Genomic DNA, 20861 nt, shown 5'->3' with positions numbered 1-20861 from the left:
GAATTTTCCTAAATAGGTGACAGGTTTTTATTATTATTATTATTATTATTATTATTTTAATGTTTATTTTTAAGAGAGAGAAAGAGAGACAAAGTGCAAGTGGGGGAGGGGCAGAGAGAGAGGGAGACAGAATCCAAAGCAGGCTCCAGGTTCCAAGCTGTCAGCACAGAGCCTGACATGGGGCCCAAACCCACAAACCGTGAGATCATGACTTCAGCCAAAGTCAGCTGCTTCTCTGACTAAGCCATCCAGGTGCCCTAAATGGGTGGCAGTGTTTAACAGGAGTATCAATTCAGGTGAATTTAATTTAAGTGTTAGAGAAATCATCCTTCTTCCCCAACTCTCCCTCTCCCTGTACACACATTTTTTCCCCTTGGGCAAAAGAATTTCTAGGTGATTATAGATTCAAAATAATGCCATGGCCATTTAGTAGAGAGAGATATATATAGTGGGTTAATAAAACACTTCACAATGCATTCTCTGTCAGTTTTCACAGAAAAAAAGTCCTTTTGAAGATTTTGAGAATTATTTCCTTTTAGGGCATTCATTCTCTTTTTACTATTACCAGGTCATTAAACCAAACTAATATCCTCAGTCAGCAGCAACTTTAATCCATAAATCAAGCCTTCCAGCAAGCAGGGTGCTTTATGATCACTAGAAACCTTAGCTGTTAGTGATAGATGTAACTTACCATTAATTCTACTTTTTTTTTTCTTTGTTTTCTATCCTGAATGTAAGTTTAGGTGCTAGATTTTCCCTTATGTGCTTTAAAGAATGGCTTTTCAAGATACCCAAATAGGCTGCCTTTTTATTATTTTGTTTCTCAAGATTCAGTAGGATTAGTGACAGAAGAAGAAAGCAAGACGGAATCTACATGATAGAAAATCTTCTATCTTATCACATAGAGATTTTCACATGTGCTTAATTTAGATTGGATATTCATTCATGCTGTCTCTAGCAGTTCATTTGTCTGGACCAGCAGTTGAAAGAATGTGTTGAACTGCCATGTGTAGACAGCACTAGTATTCTGCTCTGTTGTGAAGGGGTATTAATAAAGCTATTCAGTAGGTAACAATGGGGAAAATCTTAGGCATGAAACAATACTGAGGTTCTTTGGTGTAAAGTTTATGATACATATTTCAAGTTTTCTGGGAAATGGTGGCAGTGATTGACAGGACCAGAGGAGTTTTCTGGAGGAGATTCCTGTCGTAGCAGGATGACTTTGGATCATTCACTGGACGTTGCTTGGGTCTAATTTTTCTATATGTGAAGTAAAAGTGTTAGCCTATTTCTAATGTCCCACCCAGTTACGTAGTTATATTAATCCCTGAGCTGTGACTATTCTAGTATAATTTGAGTAAAGAAAGGGCTTTCGACGTGAAAGAGCAGCTTGAGGAAATCCAAAGGTTCAGACTTTAACTTGTATTTTTAAATAACTGGGTGTAAGAATTTAATGAATCCCTTGTGTCATCGTTTATTGTAATTTTGGGGAGATAATTGCACATCAATGGGATATGAAAATCCAAATCTAAAAGTTAAAGAGAACATTTGCTTCATTCACTAAACTTCTTATAAAACAGTGTTTATTTGCTTCACCCTCATCTTTTGCTTTGTCATTCAAGTACTTTCATTTTGACTATCTGTAGGGTCAATATTGGAAGCCATCAGAACCTCCTAACCCTGTCAACGAGAGGTACACACTTTGCCAGAATTGGGCTCGGTTTTCCTATTTTTACAAGGAGCAGCCTTTAGATTTGATTAGGTAAGTTCCTTATTAAACACTATCAAACGGATTAAAACTTCATGATGTGATTTTTATTCACAGTGGTATCATATTCCATTCTTTTCACCACTGTTTTCACCCACCACATGTCACATGTCCCCAGTTTTGTACCCACACTATCACTTAGTCATTCATTTGTGAGCAGAATACTGTCGGAATGTGCTTCATCACCATACAGAAGTAGCTCAGTAGTTAAGAGGTTGGGCCTTGGTGTGTAGGGTGGGCTGGGTTCAGATCCAAGTTGGTCAAATTATTTAACTTCTGTGAGGCTCATCAGTAAAATGGGAATAACAGTGGTGCTTTCCTTATGAGGCTACTTAATAATAAAATGAGATAATGTATATTTTTTAGCACAGGAGTAGCACTTAGTGCTTAATACGTATTAACTTTGTTTTGTTTTGTTTTGTTTTTCTCTGAGTTCAGGAATTTAGAAGATAGCAGATAGGTTGTGTATGGACGTCTGTGTGTGTGTGCATGTGTAGATCTCAGCGATCTGGGAAGGCGTTTGTCCTGTGACCTCAATTCTTTAGACAGTTTTCATTGCCTAAGCAAGAAGACTGCAGTAGCAAGTTCCTGCTTTGCACCATAACAATACTACATACATACAGGATGTTAGGAGACTCCTGCTATGATTTCAGTAAAGGAATGATCAGATTAGACCCCTGGTTGTTACAGACCCTGTTTTTTACTCAGTGATTTATATTTGTAGTACTATGTTTGCACAACATCACAGTATCCTTTTTATGAGATTGATTTGGATGCATACATCCAAACAGGTGAACGATTATCTCAACAGGTTTGTTTAAGGCAAATAAGAAGGGAAATTTTTAAGAATAAATGAAAGGCAGATAGCATATATAAGCTGGTATTTTTGGTAAATCATTGTCTGAACTCTTTATTCGATGGATGTTTTAATTATTTTGAATAATGGTCATTTCATTTTTTTAATGATGAAAGTAGCACACGTTTATCAAAAATTCAAATAATAAACAGATGTGCAAAGCTTTTTTTTTTTTTAAGTTTAATTTTGAGAGACCGTGCATGCAGATGTGTGCGAGCATAAGCAGGGTAGTTTCAGAGAGAGAGGCAGAGAGAAAATCCCAAGCAGGCTCTGCACTGTCAGCACAGAGCTCCATGCAGGTCTCAAGCCCACGAACTGTGAGATCATGACCTGAACCAAAACCAAGAGTCGGATACTCAATTGACTGAGCCACCCAGGCACCCCAAGATGTGCAGAGTTTTAAGTGAAATTCTACCTCTACTGAACTTTGCAGAAGTGACTGCTGTTGATTTGGTATATCCATTCAGTTCTATTTTTATGTGCACAATAAAATGCATACACAATCATATTTTTTCCTTAGAAAAAACAATGACATCTTTATTTACCTTTCAGCTGCAATTTTCTGTTTGCACTAAATAATATATTATTGGTACTCCTCCTGTGAATACACACAGTTCTATCTCATGCTTTTTAAGAGAACACAGAGTGCCATATTGTAAATTTTGCATAATTCATTTATCTGGTTTTTTATTGAAAAACAGGTTGTCCCAGATTTTTCACTGTTACAAACGTGTTGCTAAGAACAGTTTGCAGACATTGTGCCCTTGGAGGATGTTTTCATAGCATATTTTCAAAGAAGCAAAGTCATCAGAATGAAGGTTTACATAGTTTTACATTGTTCAAAATATATTTAAAATATGTATTCATTTGACATTTTAAAACTATCAACAGGTGTTTCTGCTATGAGTATTCCCCAAAGGTTTGTATTTATAACCCTAGATACACATAAACACATTACATCTTGGGTCAGTGCCAATGTACCTGTAATACTTTGTTAGCCCTTGATAATTTCCTTTTACAACAAAGTGGAAGCTCAAGTATTTAATCAGATGACAGTGTCTAGCTGAAATTTAAGAACTTTTAAGTTTTTCATTTTCTTATAATAACATAATTTGTAGCAAGTTATACTGCCTTTTCTGATTCAATAGTGAAATAATATTTTTATTTATTTATTTAAAAAATTTTTATTGTTTATTTAATTTTGAGAGAGAGAGAGAGCAGGTTTGGGAAAGGGGCAGAGAGAGACGGAGATACAGAATCCGAAGCAGGCTCCACGCTCTGAGCTGTCAGCCCAGAGCCCAACATGGGGCTTGAACTCAGGAGCAGTGAAATCATGACCTGAGCCGAAGTTGGCCACATGCAAAACATGAATCTTGATCCTTTCCTGTACAGAAATTTAAACTAACTTGAATGGATCAGGGAACTTAGTGTAAGGGCTAAAAATACAAAACTTCTAGAAGAATATTTAGGAGAAAAATTCATATGGCCTGAGATTAGGCATGGACTATTCACAAAAGACATAAAAAGCCCAATTTAAAAATTCATAAATCGGATTTAATTAACATTGAAAATGTCTGCTGTCTAAAAGACACCGTTCTAAAAATTAAAAGGCAAACCACAGACTGGAGAAAATACTTGCAACACACCTATCAGTAAAGGACATCTAGAATATTGAAGGAACTCTTAGAATTCAATAATGAGACAAAATGTTTAAAAATGGACAAAAGATTATAACAGATACTGCACCAAAGAAAGATATTTATGGATGGCCAATTAGTACATCAAAAGATGCATAACATCTGTATTCACTAGAGGAATAAGAGTTAAAATGTTTGCCATTGAGATACCACCACACCACCCACTATAATAGCTAAAATCTAAAAGGTTGACAACAATAAGAGCTGACAGGGGTGTGGAACAACTTGAAGACTCAAAGTGCTGCTAGAATGCCAAATGGAGTAGCAACTGTATAAAAAAATTTGACACTTTCTCATCAAGTTAAATACCCACTTTGTGTATGACCAAGCAATTCCGCTACTAAGTCTTTGCACACGACAAATGGAGCATATATGTCCACAGAAACACGTATATGTCCACAGAAACACCACCGATTGAATGTTTATAGCAGATTATTGCAGAGTAAGAAAAAACTGGAAACAACCAAAGGCTGCCAATGGGTAAATGGATAAACGAATTATCATATATTCATACAATGGTTTGTTGTTTTTTTGTTTTTTTTCCTCTGAGAGAAATTACAGATAGATGCAACATCAAAGGATGAATCTTAAAAGCATTACGCTAAGGAAAAGAAGCAGGCCATGGAAGGCTGCATAGTCTTAGGTTCCCATTTATAAAACATTCTGGAAGAAGCAAAACTATAGGGACCTAAATGACAGTAGTGGTTGCCCAGATCTGGGGTTTGGGGAAAGGGTTAACTGCAAAGAACCCTAAGGGAACCATCTGAGATGATGGAAACGCTCTATGTGTTGACTCTGGTGGTGGTTACCTGAGCGCATGCGTCTGAACTTACCAAATTATGCGCTTAGGTGTATGCACCCCAATCAATTTGATTAAAAAGCAAAAAGAAAGAAACACCACTCCTCTTAAAGGATTAACTTTCTGGGATAGAGGGTGAGCTAGGGTTTGGTGGATTCCTCCTTGGAGAGATGAGCACCGTTGGCCTGGAGGAGCTGGAGTCCTTACACAGTGGCCTGGAAACGGTGTTGGACGCTGACCCCCAAAGATATTCCCAGTATATGTGAGACATATCTGAGGGACTCCGGGGATGCCGGAAAGGAAATGACGCAGGAGACGGGGGGCCAAGGCCTGCAGTTGTACAGGTAGGAAGTGGCAGTTGAATAGTGGATTCGTCAATGAACGCGACATGATCTCATTGATACGGTGTACCAGTCCTTAAGCTGTGGTTCCTCAGCTGCTTCATGAAATTGAGACTGGAACTCTCAAAATCACGAGTATGCGTTGCCACTTGGCTCACTGGGACTCTGCCAGCAGGAAGCACTGGAGGAGGAAACAAGGATCTGGAAACAAGGATCTGTTTCTGTTGTTTTTTGTGGGTTTCCTGTTTGCTTCCTGTGAGCGAGCGATTCCCCAACAACGCTCCTAGTCCTGGATGGGGCAGTGCCTTCCTGTTGCTGAGGCTGCACGCCGCGTACAGTTTTCCCGACCCTTGCAGACCCGACCCCGTCTGACCTGCTCTGAGGTCCCTGCACGAGCCTGCCAGGACCTCCTTCTCAGAGACCTGGGTCCCAGCCCCACAGGCCCCCTCCCGTGACTTTAGAGACACCAACAGCCGGCTATGAACAGCCTCTTCTGAGATGACATTCAGCTCCGTGGAGCCCCGGGTTGTTTATGACAACTTTGGTCATCCAAAGTGTGATCCTGTTTCTCAACTCTATAGTTTATGTTTTCTTCTTCCTTGCTTCTAATAAGTCCCTCATTTTTTATATGAATTTTGATTATCCAGCTACAAATCTTGTTTGATTTCTCCACTGTTTTCACTCTGCTTAGTAATAAACAATCTGTGGGAAGTTTGGCTACTCATTAAAATTTCTCCCTAGACACAGCATATAGAACCGTTCTCACCTGAACCAATATTCACTGTTTTGGTTGCAATGTGAGTTTCCAACTGTATTACTCCTTCCTTGTTTAATTGTTGTCACTCAGCATCCTTTTACCCAACTTTTACCCTTTTACCCAGCTCCATCAGGAGCCCTGGGAGCTGGGTCCTATGTCTTTATAACATTGCTCCTTTTTCCTCGCCAGAACTCTACCCCACTCACTTCACACGTAAGATTTATTTCAGTTTGTTTTCAGTTTTAGTGAAAACCCAGGGAAGTGGCACTCTATCTCTGATCCCTTTCATCCCATTCCTTGCCCTTTTTCTTATATATTATCCCATATAACTGGCCAACTTCTCCATTTTCTGATTTATCTTTATGAAAAGCAGATATATGTATTTTCTGAACTTTCTTTTTCATTTTTAAGTGGCATTCTATATAGACTCTTCAGCAATTTGGTATTTTCACTTAATACAGCCTGAAGATCAATCCATATGCATTCATTGAGCCACCCTCATCTATTTTTCGGCTTTCTGGTACACCATTATGTGTACTTGGACATTTAGGTAGCCTCCCGGATTTCATGATTACAAAGTGTTTCCATGAGTAAAAATGTACCTGTGTATTTTTGTATTGTTGAGAGTGTGTTTTCAGGGTAAATCCGTATGTATGAGATTGTTGGGTTGCAGGGTAAGTGCGTATGTAGTTGTGTTACATATCGCCAAATTTCCCTTCACTGGGACTGGACCATTGGGAATTCCCACCAACAGTATATGGAAATGCAGAGTGCACGATTAAGTTTTCTAATTCTTGCCAGCTGACTGGTGAGAAGCAGTGTTTTAGTGTAGCTTTAATCTGTACTTCCCTTATTATGTACACAATTGAACATCGTTTTGTATGTTAAGGGATATTTTTGTAGCTTTTTAAATGAATAGTATATTCATATCTTTTGTCTATTTTTTCTATAGGATTTTTGCCTTCTTTCTCAATGTTTTTAAGTTTTTAATATACTGAGGTTTTATTACCCTTTATCTGTAGTATGTATTCTTAGTATTTTCTTCAAGTTTTCCATTTGCATTTTGACTTTGCTTATGGGTTTTTTTTTTTTTAACTTTGTTTGGTTTTTGCTATGTAGAAGTATTTTCTCATTTTTTCATGAAGTCAAGTTTATCAAAATTTTTATTACATTTGGATTTTTAGAGACAGAATGCCTTTCTATACACTCAAGATATAGAGGATTTCACCTACATTTGTTTTACTTGAATAGTTTCAATTTTAATGTTTAGATTCCTGATCCATTTAAAATTTATTCTTACATATTTTGTGAGGAGTATATCTAATTTTATCTACTTGTCCCAACACCATTTATTAAGTTTATTGATGTTGCAGTAATTTGAGGTATGACCTATATCTTCAAGGTTTTTTTAATAATGTTTGATTTATTTTTGAGAGCGAGTGTGAGAGGGGGAGGGGCACAGAGAGAGAGGAGGACAAAGGACACAAAGCAGGCTCTGTGCTGATGGCAGTGGGCTCAAACTCACGAATTGTGAGATCATGACCTGAGCGGAAGTCCGACGCTCAACCGAGTCACCAGGTGCCACATATCTTCAAGTTTCTTTTAAAAAAATTATTTATTTTGAGAGTGAGAGAGAGGGAGGGGCAGATAGAGGGAGAGAGAGATCCTAAGCAGGCTCTGGGTTGTCTGCGTGGAGCCTGACTTGGGGCTCCTACTCACAAACCATGAGATCATGACTTGAGCCAAAATCAAGCATCTGACTTTGGCTCAGGTCATGATCTCACAGCTTGTGAGTTTGAGCCCCGAGTCAGGCTCTGTACTGACAACTCAGAATCTAGAGCCTGCTTCGAATTCTGTCTTCCTCTCTCTTTGCCCTTCCCTGACTAGTGCTCTGTCTCTCTTTCAAAAAATAAATAACATTAAAAAAAAAAAAAAAAAGAGTTGGATGCTTAACCAACTGAACCACCCAGGCACCCTGGTACTCCCTTCATCTTATACTAGATTTCTATATGCAGTTGAGTTTATCTGAATGTCCTGTTTTATTCCTTTGATCTAGCTAACTACTCATGCATCAGTACCAGGCTGTTTTAATTATAGCACTTTGGCTGTAGTATGTTTTATTATGTAGTGTCTTTGAGTATGTTTTAAAGTCTGGGCTAATAAACCTCATCATGGCTTTTACTCTCAGTGTTTCTTTGTACATTCTGCATGTTTATTCCTCCATATAAACTTTATTATCAACTTGTCTAGTGCTTACTAAAAAGAAAAAGATCACTGGTATTTATAAGGGATCACATGAAGTTTATAGTTTAACTTAGACTGGCCTGATAGCTTGGTGATAATTCAGTCATTCTAACCAAGGAAAAGCCATGTGAAGGAAAAGATAGGTCTTTGTCCAAACCTACTTTTGGGTTTTTCAAGAGTGTTACAGACTTTTCTTTGTATACATTAGGAAACTTTCCTGAATTTAATCTGAAGTATTCTATACTTTTGTTGCTTTATAAATTATGTATTCTCTTATAATATATCTTTTAACTTGTTATTATTTATATATTGAATGGTATAATTTTTGCATCATAATTTTATATTCTGATGCCTTAATTTTTCATTGAACTAGTTTTATCATTGATTCTTTAAGGTTATCCAGGTATATTACCATGTCATTTTTTTTTTGAGAGAGAGAGAGAGAAAGAGAGCACATGTGAGAGTGAGTGGCGGAGGGGACGAAGGAGAGGGAAAGAGAGAATCTTAAGTCGGTTCCACTCACATCCATCTCAGAGCTTGACTCTGGCTTGATCTCAGAACCTTGAGATCATGACCTGAGTCAAAATCAATACTTGGACACTTAACTGATTGAGCCACCCAGGCACCCTGCCATGTCATTTTTAAGTAGAAGGAGTTTACTTTTTCTTTACCAATTCTTAGGTCTCCAGTTATTTTCTTTTGTTCAGTTGCATTGGCTAGTAATTCCAGAACATCTTAAATAGTAATGGATAGTGGGTGTCCTTGCCTTGTGGAATGTTTCCAGTGTGTCCTCATAAGTAGAAAATTATTTTGGCCTTGTCCATTGCTTTATCATTTTGCTAGGAAGCTTCGAGAGTTTCTTTTTTTTTTTTTAATGTTTCTTTATTCTTGAGAGAGAAACAGAGACAGAGACAGAGACAGAGTGTGAGCAGGGGAGGGGCAGGGAGAGAGGGAGACACAGAATCTGACCATGCCCTGAGCTGTCAGCATAGAGCCCGATGCGGGGCTTGAACTCACAAACCGTGAGATCAGGACCTGAGCCGAAGTCGGATGCTCAACCAACTGAGCCACCCAGGCGCCCCTTTTGCTTGTTTGTTTTAAAGTTTGATTGTTTTAACACATTATGTTTTGGAGTTGATTATTCCAAGTCAGTTTTTCCTGGTTCCTCCTGGATCCTTTAATGCGTACCTTCTATTTTTGTTTGTGTGTGTGTGTTTGTGTGTGTGTTTCTGGAAAATGTTCTTGGGTTATAGTTCTAAAACGTTAGTTCTTTTCAAGTATTTTAATTTTCTTTGGATTCCAATTCGTTGTATGTTTGGTCTTTTTTTGCCTGTCTTCATACCAAGTAATTTCTCTGAGATTCTGTTTACTTCTGCGTGTTATTTTCATACTTTTGAAAGGTTTCCTGTTTTTCTTATCATCCTTTATTAGATTTTCACTGAACCCTCCCTTTCTTCTCTCTCTTGAATACCTCATGATTTCAGCATCAATTCTGATATTACAGTATATGATTTTACTTTTTCCTCTCTTTATGGAGTTTCCTCTATTCCATTTCCTCCCACTGTTAATTTTCTATTTCTGGTATTTTCTTATATCTTCAAATATTTATTTGAGGACATTTTAATTCAGTTTGTAGTGCTTTATTACACTATTTCTTTTGTTCTTTTGGGAGAATATTCATTAGCTGAAGTTATTTGTTTAACATTTTCAGTTTTTGTAACATAGATTTGTATGGCTATGGTCTGCTTTTGTCTGTCTATATTTAACGCACATGAAGAGTTTCTAGCATTAGAGGGCACTCTTCTCCTAGTTCTTTCCTATTCCATGCGTTTCTTTTATGGGTGATGGTATGTGCTTACCATGTGCTATTTCTCTCATTTCTACAGGATCCTAACTACCTCTCTTATTTTCTTTCTCTTTACTGTAACACCTTTAAGAAGTACCACCCTTTATAGCTGATTATTACCCCCAAATATCGCTTCTCTGAGATGGACTCTTCCAACTGTTGCTTATTTTCAGATCCCCTCCTTTTGCCCAGGACTATGAATTGCCGTGTTGCAGATAGGTTCAGTGTTGATTTAGTTTTTTCCCCCCAGCGAGTGATTTTGTGTGTATTTGTCTAATGTCTCCACCTTACTTTACATTTTTTTTTTTTTAATTAGAATTTCCTAAGCATCATCTTCACTGCTCTTTGGTGCTTCAGATTTGTGGCAGCAAGTGGCAGGTGGTCTGTTGGATATGGGTTTATTTTTTTACCTATAGGTAATTTGATGATCATGGTGTTCTTTGTCATGATGCTGAAGGCCTGTATCAGGTGTGGTTTTATTTCCTCTCCTTGTTGACTTTATGGTTTTTAGGAAAAGTTTTAGAGATTTGATGGCACTTGATAGCAAGAGGATAAAAATAAAAACATCCTTAAGAAGAGAAAGGAATTGTCCATAGATGCATGATTACAATGCACAAATTCCTTTAATTTTTTAAGTTACTATTTTTGAGAAAGAGAGAGCAGGAGAGGGGCAGAGAGAGGGAGAGTGAGAATCCCAGGCAGACTCTGTACCGTCAGCACGGAGCTTGAACCCACGAACTGTGAGATCATGACCTGAACCGAAATCAAGAGTCATACACTTAATTGACTGAGCCACCCAGGTGCTCCACACAAATTCCCTTAGTGAGCATTTATTAAACATCACTGGATATCAAGCAAGAGAGTAGGGCTACAAAGATAATCAGAACATCATTTCCTAATATGAATATATTCCCAGGAAGACACAGAAACGTATAATTATAACAGAATGATACTCATGGAAGAACAGCATAGAGGAAAAAGCACCCACTTTTATGACAAGCTCAGGGAAAATTTCACAGCACTGATTCTTGAGCTGCCTCTTGAAAGGTAAGTAGCAAGTTGCTAAGTAAGCAAGTGGGGGTAAGAATGTCTCAGACAGAGAGAAGTACAGAGTGCTGGGCTAAGAAAGAACATTGCACATTTAGTTCTTCGTGTAGGAGTAGAGGCAGGTGAAACTGAATGTTTATCAGCAACGTCATGCAGGACACTGCTAAAAGAAGGGATGAAACCGTTGAAGGACGAAGAGGGCAGGTTCAGTTTTTTGCTTTAAGACCATCACTACATTGGAAATAAGGAGACAGTTGAGAGGGATGCAAGACTGAAGTCAGGGAAGTAAGGAGGCTATTACAAATTTTCAGTGACAGGTACTGACAATCATATCCAAGGTATTGCTAATAGAAAATAAGGGAGACTATGGATTAAAAAAAGATTTTTGTGGCAAAATTTATTGCACTTTGTAGATGACTGGATGTGGAAGATTAGGAAAAAAAAAGGAATAATGACTTCGGATGGCTAGAAAGAGATTGTCTACTTGTTTGTTTGTTTATTTATTTATTTATTTAAAGGTTTGAGAGAGTGCTTGCACATGCGCTTAAGTGGGGGAGGGGAAGAGAAGGAAGGAGGGAGGGGGGGAGAGAGAGAGAGAGAGAGAGAGAGAGAAAATCCCAAGGGGTATTTCAGCAGGTATTCAGCAGGGTAGCAGGCTCCATGCTGTCCGTGAAGAGCCCAAAGCAAGGCTTGATCATGACCTGAGCTGAAATCAAGAGTCAGACGCTTAACCAACTGAGCCACCCAGGTGCCTCTAGGGAGAGATTTAGAATTTAGGAGTCCTATTTTCTGGATTTCACATATTCCGTGTTACCTCTCTACACGAAACTTAAGTTCCATATTGAAATATTTGTAAATAGTTTTGCTCTCTTTTGGGGACTTACCATTTTGTCATATTAGATTATATTTTCAAAGAAAACAATGGGAATACCAAGGTTGCTATCATTGGATTATCAGTCTTCAATTTTAATTTTTTGGTAACATTTATTTGTTATTGAGAGACAGAGACAGAACATGAGCATGGGAGGGGCAGAAAGAGGGAGAGACACAGGATCCAAAGCAGGCTCCAGGCTCTGAGCTGTCAGCACAGAGCCTGATGTGGGGCTTGAACTCACAAACCATGAGATCATGACCTGAGCTGAGGTCGTACGCTTTACTGACTAGAGCCACCGAGGCACCCCCAGTCTTTATTTTTATATGCCCTCCAATCCTATTTTATCTTGCCAATTTAAGAGCTCTCTATATTTTTTCTTTCGATAACCCCTGTTTTGAGTGGCTTAATACTTGATATGTAGCTATATAGTAAATAGCTTAGAATATAAGTAGATTTACAGTAAATACAATGGTGCTATTAAAATGCTATTAAATGTAACAGCTAAGTGTCTCAGATGTCCATTAACTCACTATAAAAATGAATCACTGTATTTTAATTTTTTTTAATGAATCACTTTAGATCAAATGTTTGCATTTGTTTGTTCATTCCTCAAGTCTATATTCAGTTAAATTTTATCATCATTCTTTTGATTATTTGCTGTGTCTCAGACTAAGTCTTGGGAATCCAATATTAGACCAATGCTTTCTCACAAAATCTCACAATGAATGTCTTCTACCTGTCATGTGCTATTTAGATGATATGGGGCCACAGATGTGTTCAAAGTCTAGTAAGTAAAACAGGTTAAGAAATGCCCTAAGTGTGGGGCGCCTGGGTGGCTCAGTCGGTTAAGCGTCCGACTTCAGCCAGGTCACGATCTCGCGGTCCGTGAGTTCGAGCCCCGCGTCGGGCTCTGGGCTGATGGCTCAGAGCCTGGAGCCTGCTTCCGATTCTGTGTTTCCCTCTCTCTCTGCCCCTCCCCCGTTCATGCTGTGTCTCTCTCTGTCTCAAAAATAAATAAACGTTAAAAAAAAAAAAATTTAAAAAAAGAAATGCCCTAAGTGTGAATATAAGGCACATTTTTCTAAAAATAAGTACTTAAAAAAAGAGTTCCCTTTATATTTGAGTCTTTATAGAGTGTCTCATGTTATTAGATTTCTCTCATTTAATTGTTATGAATAGTGAGATAATTTAACATCTTAAATGTTATTTCAAAATTTTTTTTAATGTTTATTTATTTTTGAGAGAGAGAGACAGAGACAGAGTGTGAGCAGAGGAGGGGCGGAGAGAGAGGGAGACACAGAATCGGAAGCAGGCTCCAGGCTCCAAGCTGTCAGCGCGGAGCCCGCCGCGGGGCTCAGCTCACAGACTGTGAGGTCATGACCTGAGCTGAAGTCGAACACTTAACCGACTGAGCCACCCAGGCGCCCCTTAAATGTTATTTCAATACTGTGTACATTTTTACCATAATATACATCTAAGATATGTCTTTTGCTTTTTTACACTCTTAGGAGATGGTTTAGTTGTTAATCTGATTGTTAAGCTTCCCAAATCCATGGTTTAGTAAAATAATTTCTATGACTCCATATATAATAAATCCTCATCTGAAAATTTCTATAAATTTTAAAGAATTTTTTAATACAAATAAAGGTCTAGAGTTCTTGAAGCCTTTTTTTTTTTCATTCTCAAGGAATGAGATTCTTGATATTTGAAAGGAAGAAAAATGTAGTTCTTTAAAAATAGGTTGTTGTGGGGCGCCTGGGTGGCTCAGTCGGTTAAGCTCCGACTTCAGCTCAGGTCACGATCTCGTGGTCCGTGAGTTCAAGCCCCGCGTTGGGCTCTGGGCTGATGGCTCAGAGTCTGGAGGCTGCTTCCGATTTTGTGTCTCCCTCTCTCTCTGCCCCTCCCCCGTTCATGCTCTGTCTCTCTCTGTCTCAAAAATAAATAAACTTTAAAAACAAAAAATTAAAAAAAAAATAGGTTGTTGAAATATTCAGTTTCTTTATGAATTCCCAAACAATTTTAGGTTAAATCTGTAGCAGTAATATTGATGTCTTAACTTCAAAAAATTATTGTTTTTTTAATTTTTAAAGCATCAATTGGAAATAGATATGGTAAATAGTAAATTCCACAAAATCAAATATTTTTATCCTTTATTAAAAGAGTTTGATGTTATGCAGTATTGCTATATTATGCTATATTTTTCAGCAAACAAAAAGAAAAAAGAAAAAATGAGTTCATGTATCCTAAGTGTAAGTGAAGCTAAGGAAGTTGTGAGTGGCAAATTAACAAGGGAAGAAGATGGGATTATAATTTAATTTCAAGTTTGTAGTGATTTGAGGAGCAGAACAAGAGAAAACAACAGTGCAAAATGTTTATAATCAGTGAAAATAATGAAAAATGGTATAAGCATAAAGATGCCTATGTAATTAGAAGAGATTAGGAATTTTGAAAACTGAAGAATATGAGGTTCAATAAAATTAGTATTGAATATGAGAAAATATTTAAATATTAGGAAATTAAGTTTGTACCTTTATGTTCCGAGTTGCCTTTTTTCTGAGCATGCATGGAAGTTGTAATTTAATATTAAGTGATGTAATAGATTTATATACAGCATGCTATTAGAAGCCAAAAGGATCATATCTATCTACCTTGGAAACTGCGGAAAGGCTTCACAGATTTAGTAACCTGAGCTCTATATGAATTACGAAGATTAATCTGTTTTTTTTTTTTTAACATTTATTCATTTTTGAGAGACAGAGAGAGAGACATAGCATGAGCAGGAGAGGGGCAGATAGAAAGGGAGACATAGAATCCGAAGCAGGCTCCAGGCTCTGAGCTGTCAGCACCGAGCCTGATGTAAGGCTTGAACTCACGGACTGTGAGATCATGACCTGAACCAAAGTTGGACACGTAACCAACTGAGCCACTCAGGCCCTCCAGTTTTGTTTTGTTTTGTTTTTAATGTGATTTTCTGAGACAGACAAAACTATCTTCTTTGCTTCCTTAAGAGATTCCTGTAAGGGGGACTTTAAAATAAGTCAGTCAGAGAAAGATAAATATCATATGATTTCACTCATGTACTATTTAGGAAACACAACAGATGAACATAGGGGAAGAGAAGGGAAAGTAAGATAAAAACTGAGAGGGAGGCAAACCATCAGAGACTCTTGAATGTAGACAACAGGGCTGCTGGAGGGGAGGTGGTTGAGGGATGGACTAAGTGGATGATGGACATTAAGAAGGGCACTTGATGGGATAGGGACTGAGTATCATCTGTAAGTGATTCATCACTGGATTCTACTCCTGAAACCAATATTCCACCATATCTTAACTAGCTTGAATTTAAATAAAATCTTGGAAGGAAAAAATGCAAAGTTAAAATTAAAACAAACAAAACAAAACTTGGTTTTAAGACTTGAACATTTGTGACAAGTAATGCTATAATTTTTCAACTCTTTGTAAAGCAAGAGCTGAATTGCATATTTTATGGACCTTTTTTTAAATGTTTATTTATTTTCGAGAAAGAGAGAGAGGGAGACACAGAATCCGAAGTAGGCTCCAGGCTCTGAGCTCTCAGCACAGAGCCCGACCCAGGGCTTTACCTGATGAATTAAGAGATCATGACCTCAAAGTTGGATGCTTAACTGACTGAACCACCCAGGCTCCCCTTTATGGGATTTTTCTTAAGCAGCCCTTTTTAATTCCTTAGTTTGCTACCTCTATCACAATTCTATAAACATCTATCAGAGATCCAAAATTGAAGGGAGATGTAACTTTATACATATAACCACTCTTGATGAATGTGGTGAGAGTACCTTCTTCTATATTAGAAAGAGAAATAAAGCGAAACTCCATGCAGATTAGGAATGTGATTTTGATTTGTTAATTGCTAGAAGTTACATCGCAGAATGTTCTACATTTTAGTACGGTAAAGTCTCCTGAAACATTGGAAGCTTTTCAAATTTATACTTATTATTTCAAAATTAAAAGTTAACTTACATTCAGTTGGCTTCCTATTTATATGTGTTAACTCTTTTAGTCCTTGCACCACTTCTTTGGATAAGCATCATCTTATATTTTAGGACGTGGAAACCAGAGTTCAGAAAGTTTAGTAACTCTACCAAAATGACAGGGCTAGAAAGCAGTGGAGCCAGGAATACATGTCTCTTCTGAATACAAAACCAAGGGTCTCTGGATTGTATCATTCTCTTAAACTTTGATACTATTTTTTACCTTCTTTCATAGGGATTATTATGGAGAAAAGATTGGCATGTATTTTGTCTTTCTTGGATTTTACACGGAAATGCTGTCCTTTGCGGCTGTCGTTGGCTTAGCTTGTTTCATTTACGGCTTATTATCAATGGATAATAACTCAAGCAGGTACGTGCAACTGAATTGCCCAAACAGAGAAAACATCTTGATGTCATACTAACTGAAACAACTGCTCTTATTATTTCCCTGGCATTTGTTTCAGAGTGTCTCCTGGTGGCAGCAGATAATTGATATTTCTGATAAAAACCCAAATGTAATGGCTGCCCTCACCTAGTGCTTTACAGAAAATCTATAAATGATCAGCTCTAAAGATTCTGTTTCTCAAAGCATGACTTGACCTACTACAGAGATTGCTGCTTTATTGTCCCTTCTGCCATATTTGAGAAGCTGTGTAAACTGTTGTTCTGTCACCTAAAAAAGCACATCACTTTTAAAATCACTTTGCTGTCTCCTCTGCAGCACTGAAATCTGTGACCCTAAGATTGGAGGGCAGATTATCATGTGCCCGCTCTGTGATCTAGTGTGTGATTATTGGAGACTAAATACTACGTGTTTGGCTTCAAAGGTATGTATGTATTGTGGTATGGGAAAAGACTTGGGATTTCTCTTTTTGTATTGCGTTTGATACTAAATAGTCTTTGTGATGTTATTGTTTTTGCAGATCTCGCATTTGTTTGATAACGAGTCCACAGTATTCTTTGCAATATTCATGGGAATTTGGGGTGAGTAAATGGCCACATAAAAAACAACTCTATGTTATGTGTTATATGGCCATATAACATATACAGATGGCATATTTTATATACCAAAGGTGACTTGGGATCTTTGTGTGTTTGCTAACTAACATCAGTACACCGATAGAGTCTACATCAGTGGTCTGTATTCCTTGGTCTTTGGTCCAAAAAAGGTCTTTATTCATCATCTGTTTATTTCTCTGAGAGATAATATAATTTTTGAAACTTTGTATATATTCAGCTCACACCATCTCCCAGTGCTATGAAAAAAAACAGTTCAATGAGTATGTAATTCAGGAGAGAATACACATAAATATTTGCTGGCTGAAAAATATTGAATCATAGATACAAAGTTGAACAAGAATCAACAACTGTTGAGGGCTGTTAAATCAATGTTTGAGTCTAAATTCCCTGTGTATAATTCTGGTTCCAGCTTCCAGTTCTATTTGTTAGAAATCTTCCATATAAAGTAGAATTCCCCTTAATTTTGGAAATGTCCCAGTGTTTCATCTTTTTTCTTCTTTTTTTTTCATCTTGTTCCTGCTGTCAGTGAGGAAAATATGTTACGTAAAGACTAGCTCAGCAGGAGGAAACCTAAAGACTTCCAAAACATGTCCCAAATTTTAGGAGACTCTAGGAAGAAATAGATTTTTTCTTTCCAATTAAAAAAATTATTTAATAATCACAAATATGTGTATTTAAAAACTGGGCAAGGGAGCAAGAGTAGCTCAATCCAGGGAAAAAGACACCAAAATTTGTGGGTGTGCGTGAAGATTTATGGGTTTCCACCACTTCTGCTTGGCTGCTCTGCTCTGAAGACAGTGGCCTCGATTCAAAGAACAGAGAATAGTCAAATCTTACCAGCAGTTCTCTAATAACCCCGACTTTGTTAAGTACAAATACATCTTTATCACGTAGCTGCCAAATTTTTCCTCGATCATTACTTGGAATCAGCAGTGAACGAGAGGTACACAAATTACAGCAAATATAGTGGTTTTCAGTTGTTTGCACATAGAGAGATGGTGTACCAACACCAACCTCATACTTCATCGCAAACAGAGACACAGCCATATGCGGAACACCCAGACACTTCAAGTGTTTTGAGGAGGTGTTACCATTGGTTCTTTCAGAAAAGTTTACGTTAGTAATGAATTGGTTTACCTTTGGTTTTTGAGGCTCGTGGCCGAATTCTAGGAAAGCAGAACTTTAGAGATATTTATTTTAGTACAGCCACTAATAAATCATTAAGCTGAATCAAAGGATGCATTGGCAGAATAGATGTGAAGAAAAAAACATTCTTGGTTAAAGGAATAACACTAGTTCAAGAGGTTGAGACGTGAAAATAATGCTTCCTATGCTTTGTAGTGGCAGATAGGAAATGCTTTTTATTTTTTTAAACTTTTTGTTCATAATGAAAATACACACTCATCATAGGAAACTCAAGTAGTATATAAAAGCAGGGAGAAAATAATGTTAAAGTTACTAGGAATGGAAACGTTATCATGGCCATAGTTTTTCAGAATCTTTTCTTCCATGTGTGTGGGCATGTGTATACATATAATTTTACATTACTGATATACATAGTTTTAAATCTATATTTTTATTAAAAACTGAGTGACGAGACTCCTTCCAGGGTAACAGATATGTGAATGTGTGTGTATATGTGTGTGTGTATTTATGACTGAATGGAATTGCCTTAAAAAATTTTTTTTAATGTTTATTTATTATTGAGAGAGAGAGAGAGCAAGGGAGGGGCAGAGAGAGAGGGAGACACAGAATCCAAAGCAGGCTCCAGGCTCTGAGCTGTCAGCACAGAGCCCCACATGGGGCTTGAACCCACAATCATGACCTGAGCAGAAGTCAGAGGCTTAACTGACCCAGGTGCCCCACTGTGTCCATTTTCTAATCGGATTAGTTTTGTTTTTGTTTTTGTTTTTGTTTTTGTTTTTTTGCTGTTGAGTTGTATGATTTCTTCAGATATATAAAAAATGATATGAACCCCTTATCAAATACATAATTTGCAAATATTTTCTCGCATTCTGTAAGTTGCCTTTTTATTTTGTTAATGGTTTCCTTTCCTGTGCTTTCTAGTTTGTTGAAAGTCCTACTTGTTTATTTTTGCTTTTGTTGCCTTAGCCTTTATGTTAAATCCAACAAATCATTGCTTTGACCAATGTCAAGGAACTTACCCACTATGTTTTCTTCTCTGAGTTTTATGGTTTCAGATCTTAGGCTCAATCAGTCTGTAATCTATTTTGAGTTGATTTTGGTATATGGTCTAAGACAGGGATTTGGCTTTGTTCCTTGGCAAATGAATATCCAGTTTTCACGAAACCATTTATTGAAGAAACGATCCTTCCCACGTTGAATATTCTTGGCTCCTCTGTGAAATACCCGTTTATCATACATGCATGGATTTATATCTGAGCTCTTGATTATGATCTGTAGGTCTATGTGTCTGTTTTTATGCCACTATCATCTTGTTTTGATTACTATAGCTTTGTAATATAGTTTATAAAGTGTAATTACGATAGCTTTGAAATCAGGAAGTGTGATGCCTACTGCTTTGTTCTTCTTTCTGAAGACTGCTCTGCCTATTCCAGGTCTTTTGTGGTTCCATACAAATTTTAGTATTGTTTGTTCTATTTCCCTGAAAAATGTCATTGGAATTTTGATAGGGATTGCATTGAATCTGAAGATTGCTTGGGTAGTATGGACATTTTTACAATATGATTCTTGTAGTCCATAAGCATGGAATATCTTTCCATTTATTTGTGTCATCTTGAGTTTCTTTTATCAATATCTTGTAGTATTCAGTGTACATATCTTTCACTTCCTGAGTTCTATTTATTACTAGGTATTTTATTCCTTTTGATTCCATTAGAAATGGGATTGTTTATTTTTCTTTCTGATAGTATGTGGTTAGTGTATAGAAACAACTAATTTTTGTATATTAAGTTTTATCCTCAAACTTTACTGAATTCCTTTATTCTGTTTTTGGTGGAATCTTTAGGACTTTCTATACATAATTTAATACCATCTGCAAATAGAGACAGTTTTATTTTTTTCCTTTCCAAATTGTATGCCACTTATTTCTTTTTCTTGGCTGATTGCTCTGGCTAGGACTTTCAGTAATCTTTGAAAAAAAGTGGCAAGAATGGGCATCCTTGTCTTGTTACTAATCATACAGGAAAAGCTTTTAGCTTTTCATCACTGAGAATGGTATTAGCTGTGGGCTTGTCCCCTATGACTCTTATTATATTGAGGTACATTCCCTCCATACTCATGTTGTTGAGAATTTTTATCAACAATTCTGTCAAGTGCTTTTGCTGTATCAGGTGAGATGATCATAAGTTTTTTTTTTATCATTTTTGTTATTAATGTAATATACTGCATTGATTGTGCATATAGAACCATCCTTGTATCCCTGGAATGAATTTTACTTTATCATGGTGTATGAACCTTTTAATGTATTGTTGAATTTGATTTGCTGCTATTTTATTCAGGTTTTTTGCATCTGTGTTCATCACGGACATTTGCCTGTAATTTCTTTTCTTGTCATTTTCTCGCCTGGCTTTGGTATCACAGAAATGCTGCTTCCTAAGATGAGTTTGAAAATCTTCCCT

At 37.1% G+C, this 20861-nt stretch overlaps 1 protein-coding gene across 1 annotated transcript in view; it reads left to right on the top strand.

Moving 5' to 3' along the window:
* Nucleotides 1–20861, top strand: part of ANO5 (anoctamin 5) — an 89770-nt gene that overhangs the window by 37778 nt on the left and 31131 nt on the right. The window contains exons 8-11 of the mRNA XM_049649224.1: nucleotides 1647–1762; nucleotides 16475–16609; nucleotides 16961–17066; nucleotides 17163–17223. Coding sequence (XP_049505181.1) covers nucleotides 1647–1762; nucleotides 16475–16609; nucleotides 16961–17066; nucleotides 17163–17223 — 418 coding nt within the window. The remainder of the gene's footprint in view (nucleotides 1–1646; nucleotides 1763–16474; nucleotides 16610–16960; nucleotides 17067–17162; nucleotides 17224–20861) is intronic.

The sequence above is a fragment of the Panthera uncia genome, chromosome D1, assembly GCF_023721935.1.
Source record: "Panthera uncia isolate 11264 chromosome D1, Puncia_PCG_1.0, whole genome shotgun sequence".
In the NCBI taxonomy this organism is placed as follows: Eukaryota; Metazoa; Chordata; class Mammalia; order Carnivora; family Felidae; genus Panthera; species Panthera uncia.
The sequence above is the reverse complement of the archived record's forward strand: the minus strand, read 5'-3'. Positions and strand labels throughout refer to the sequence as shown.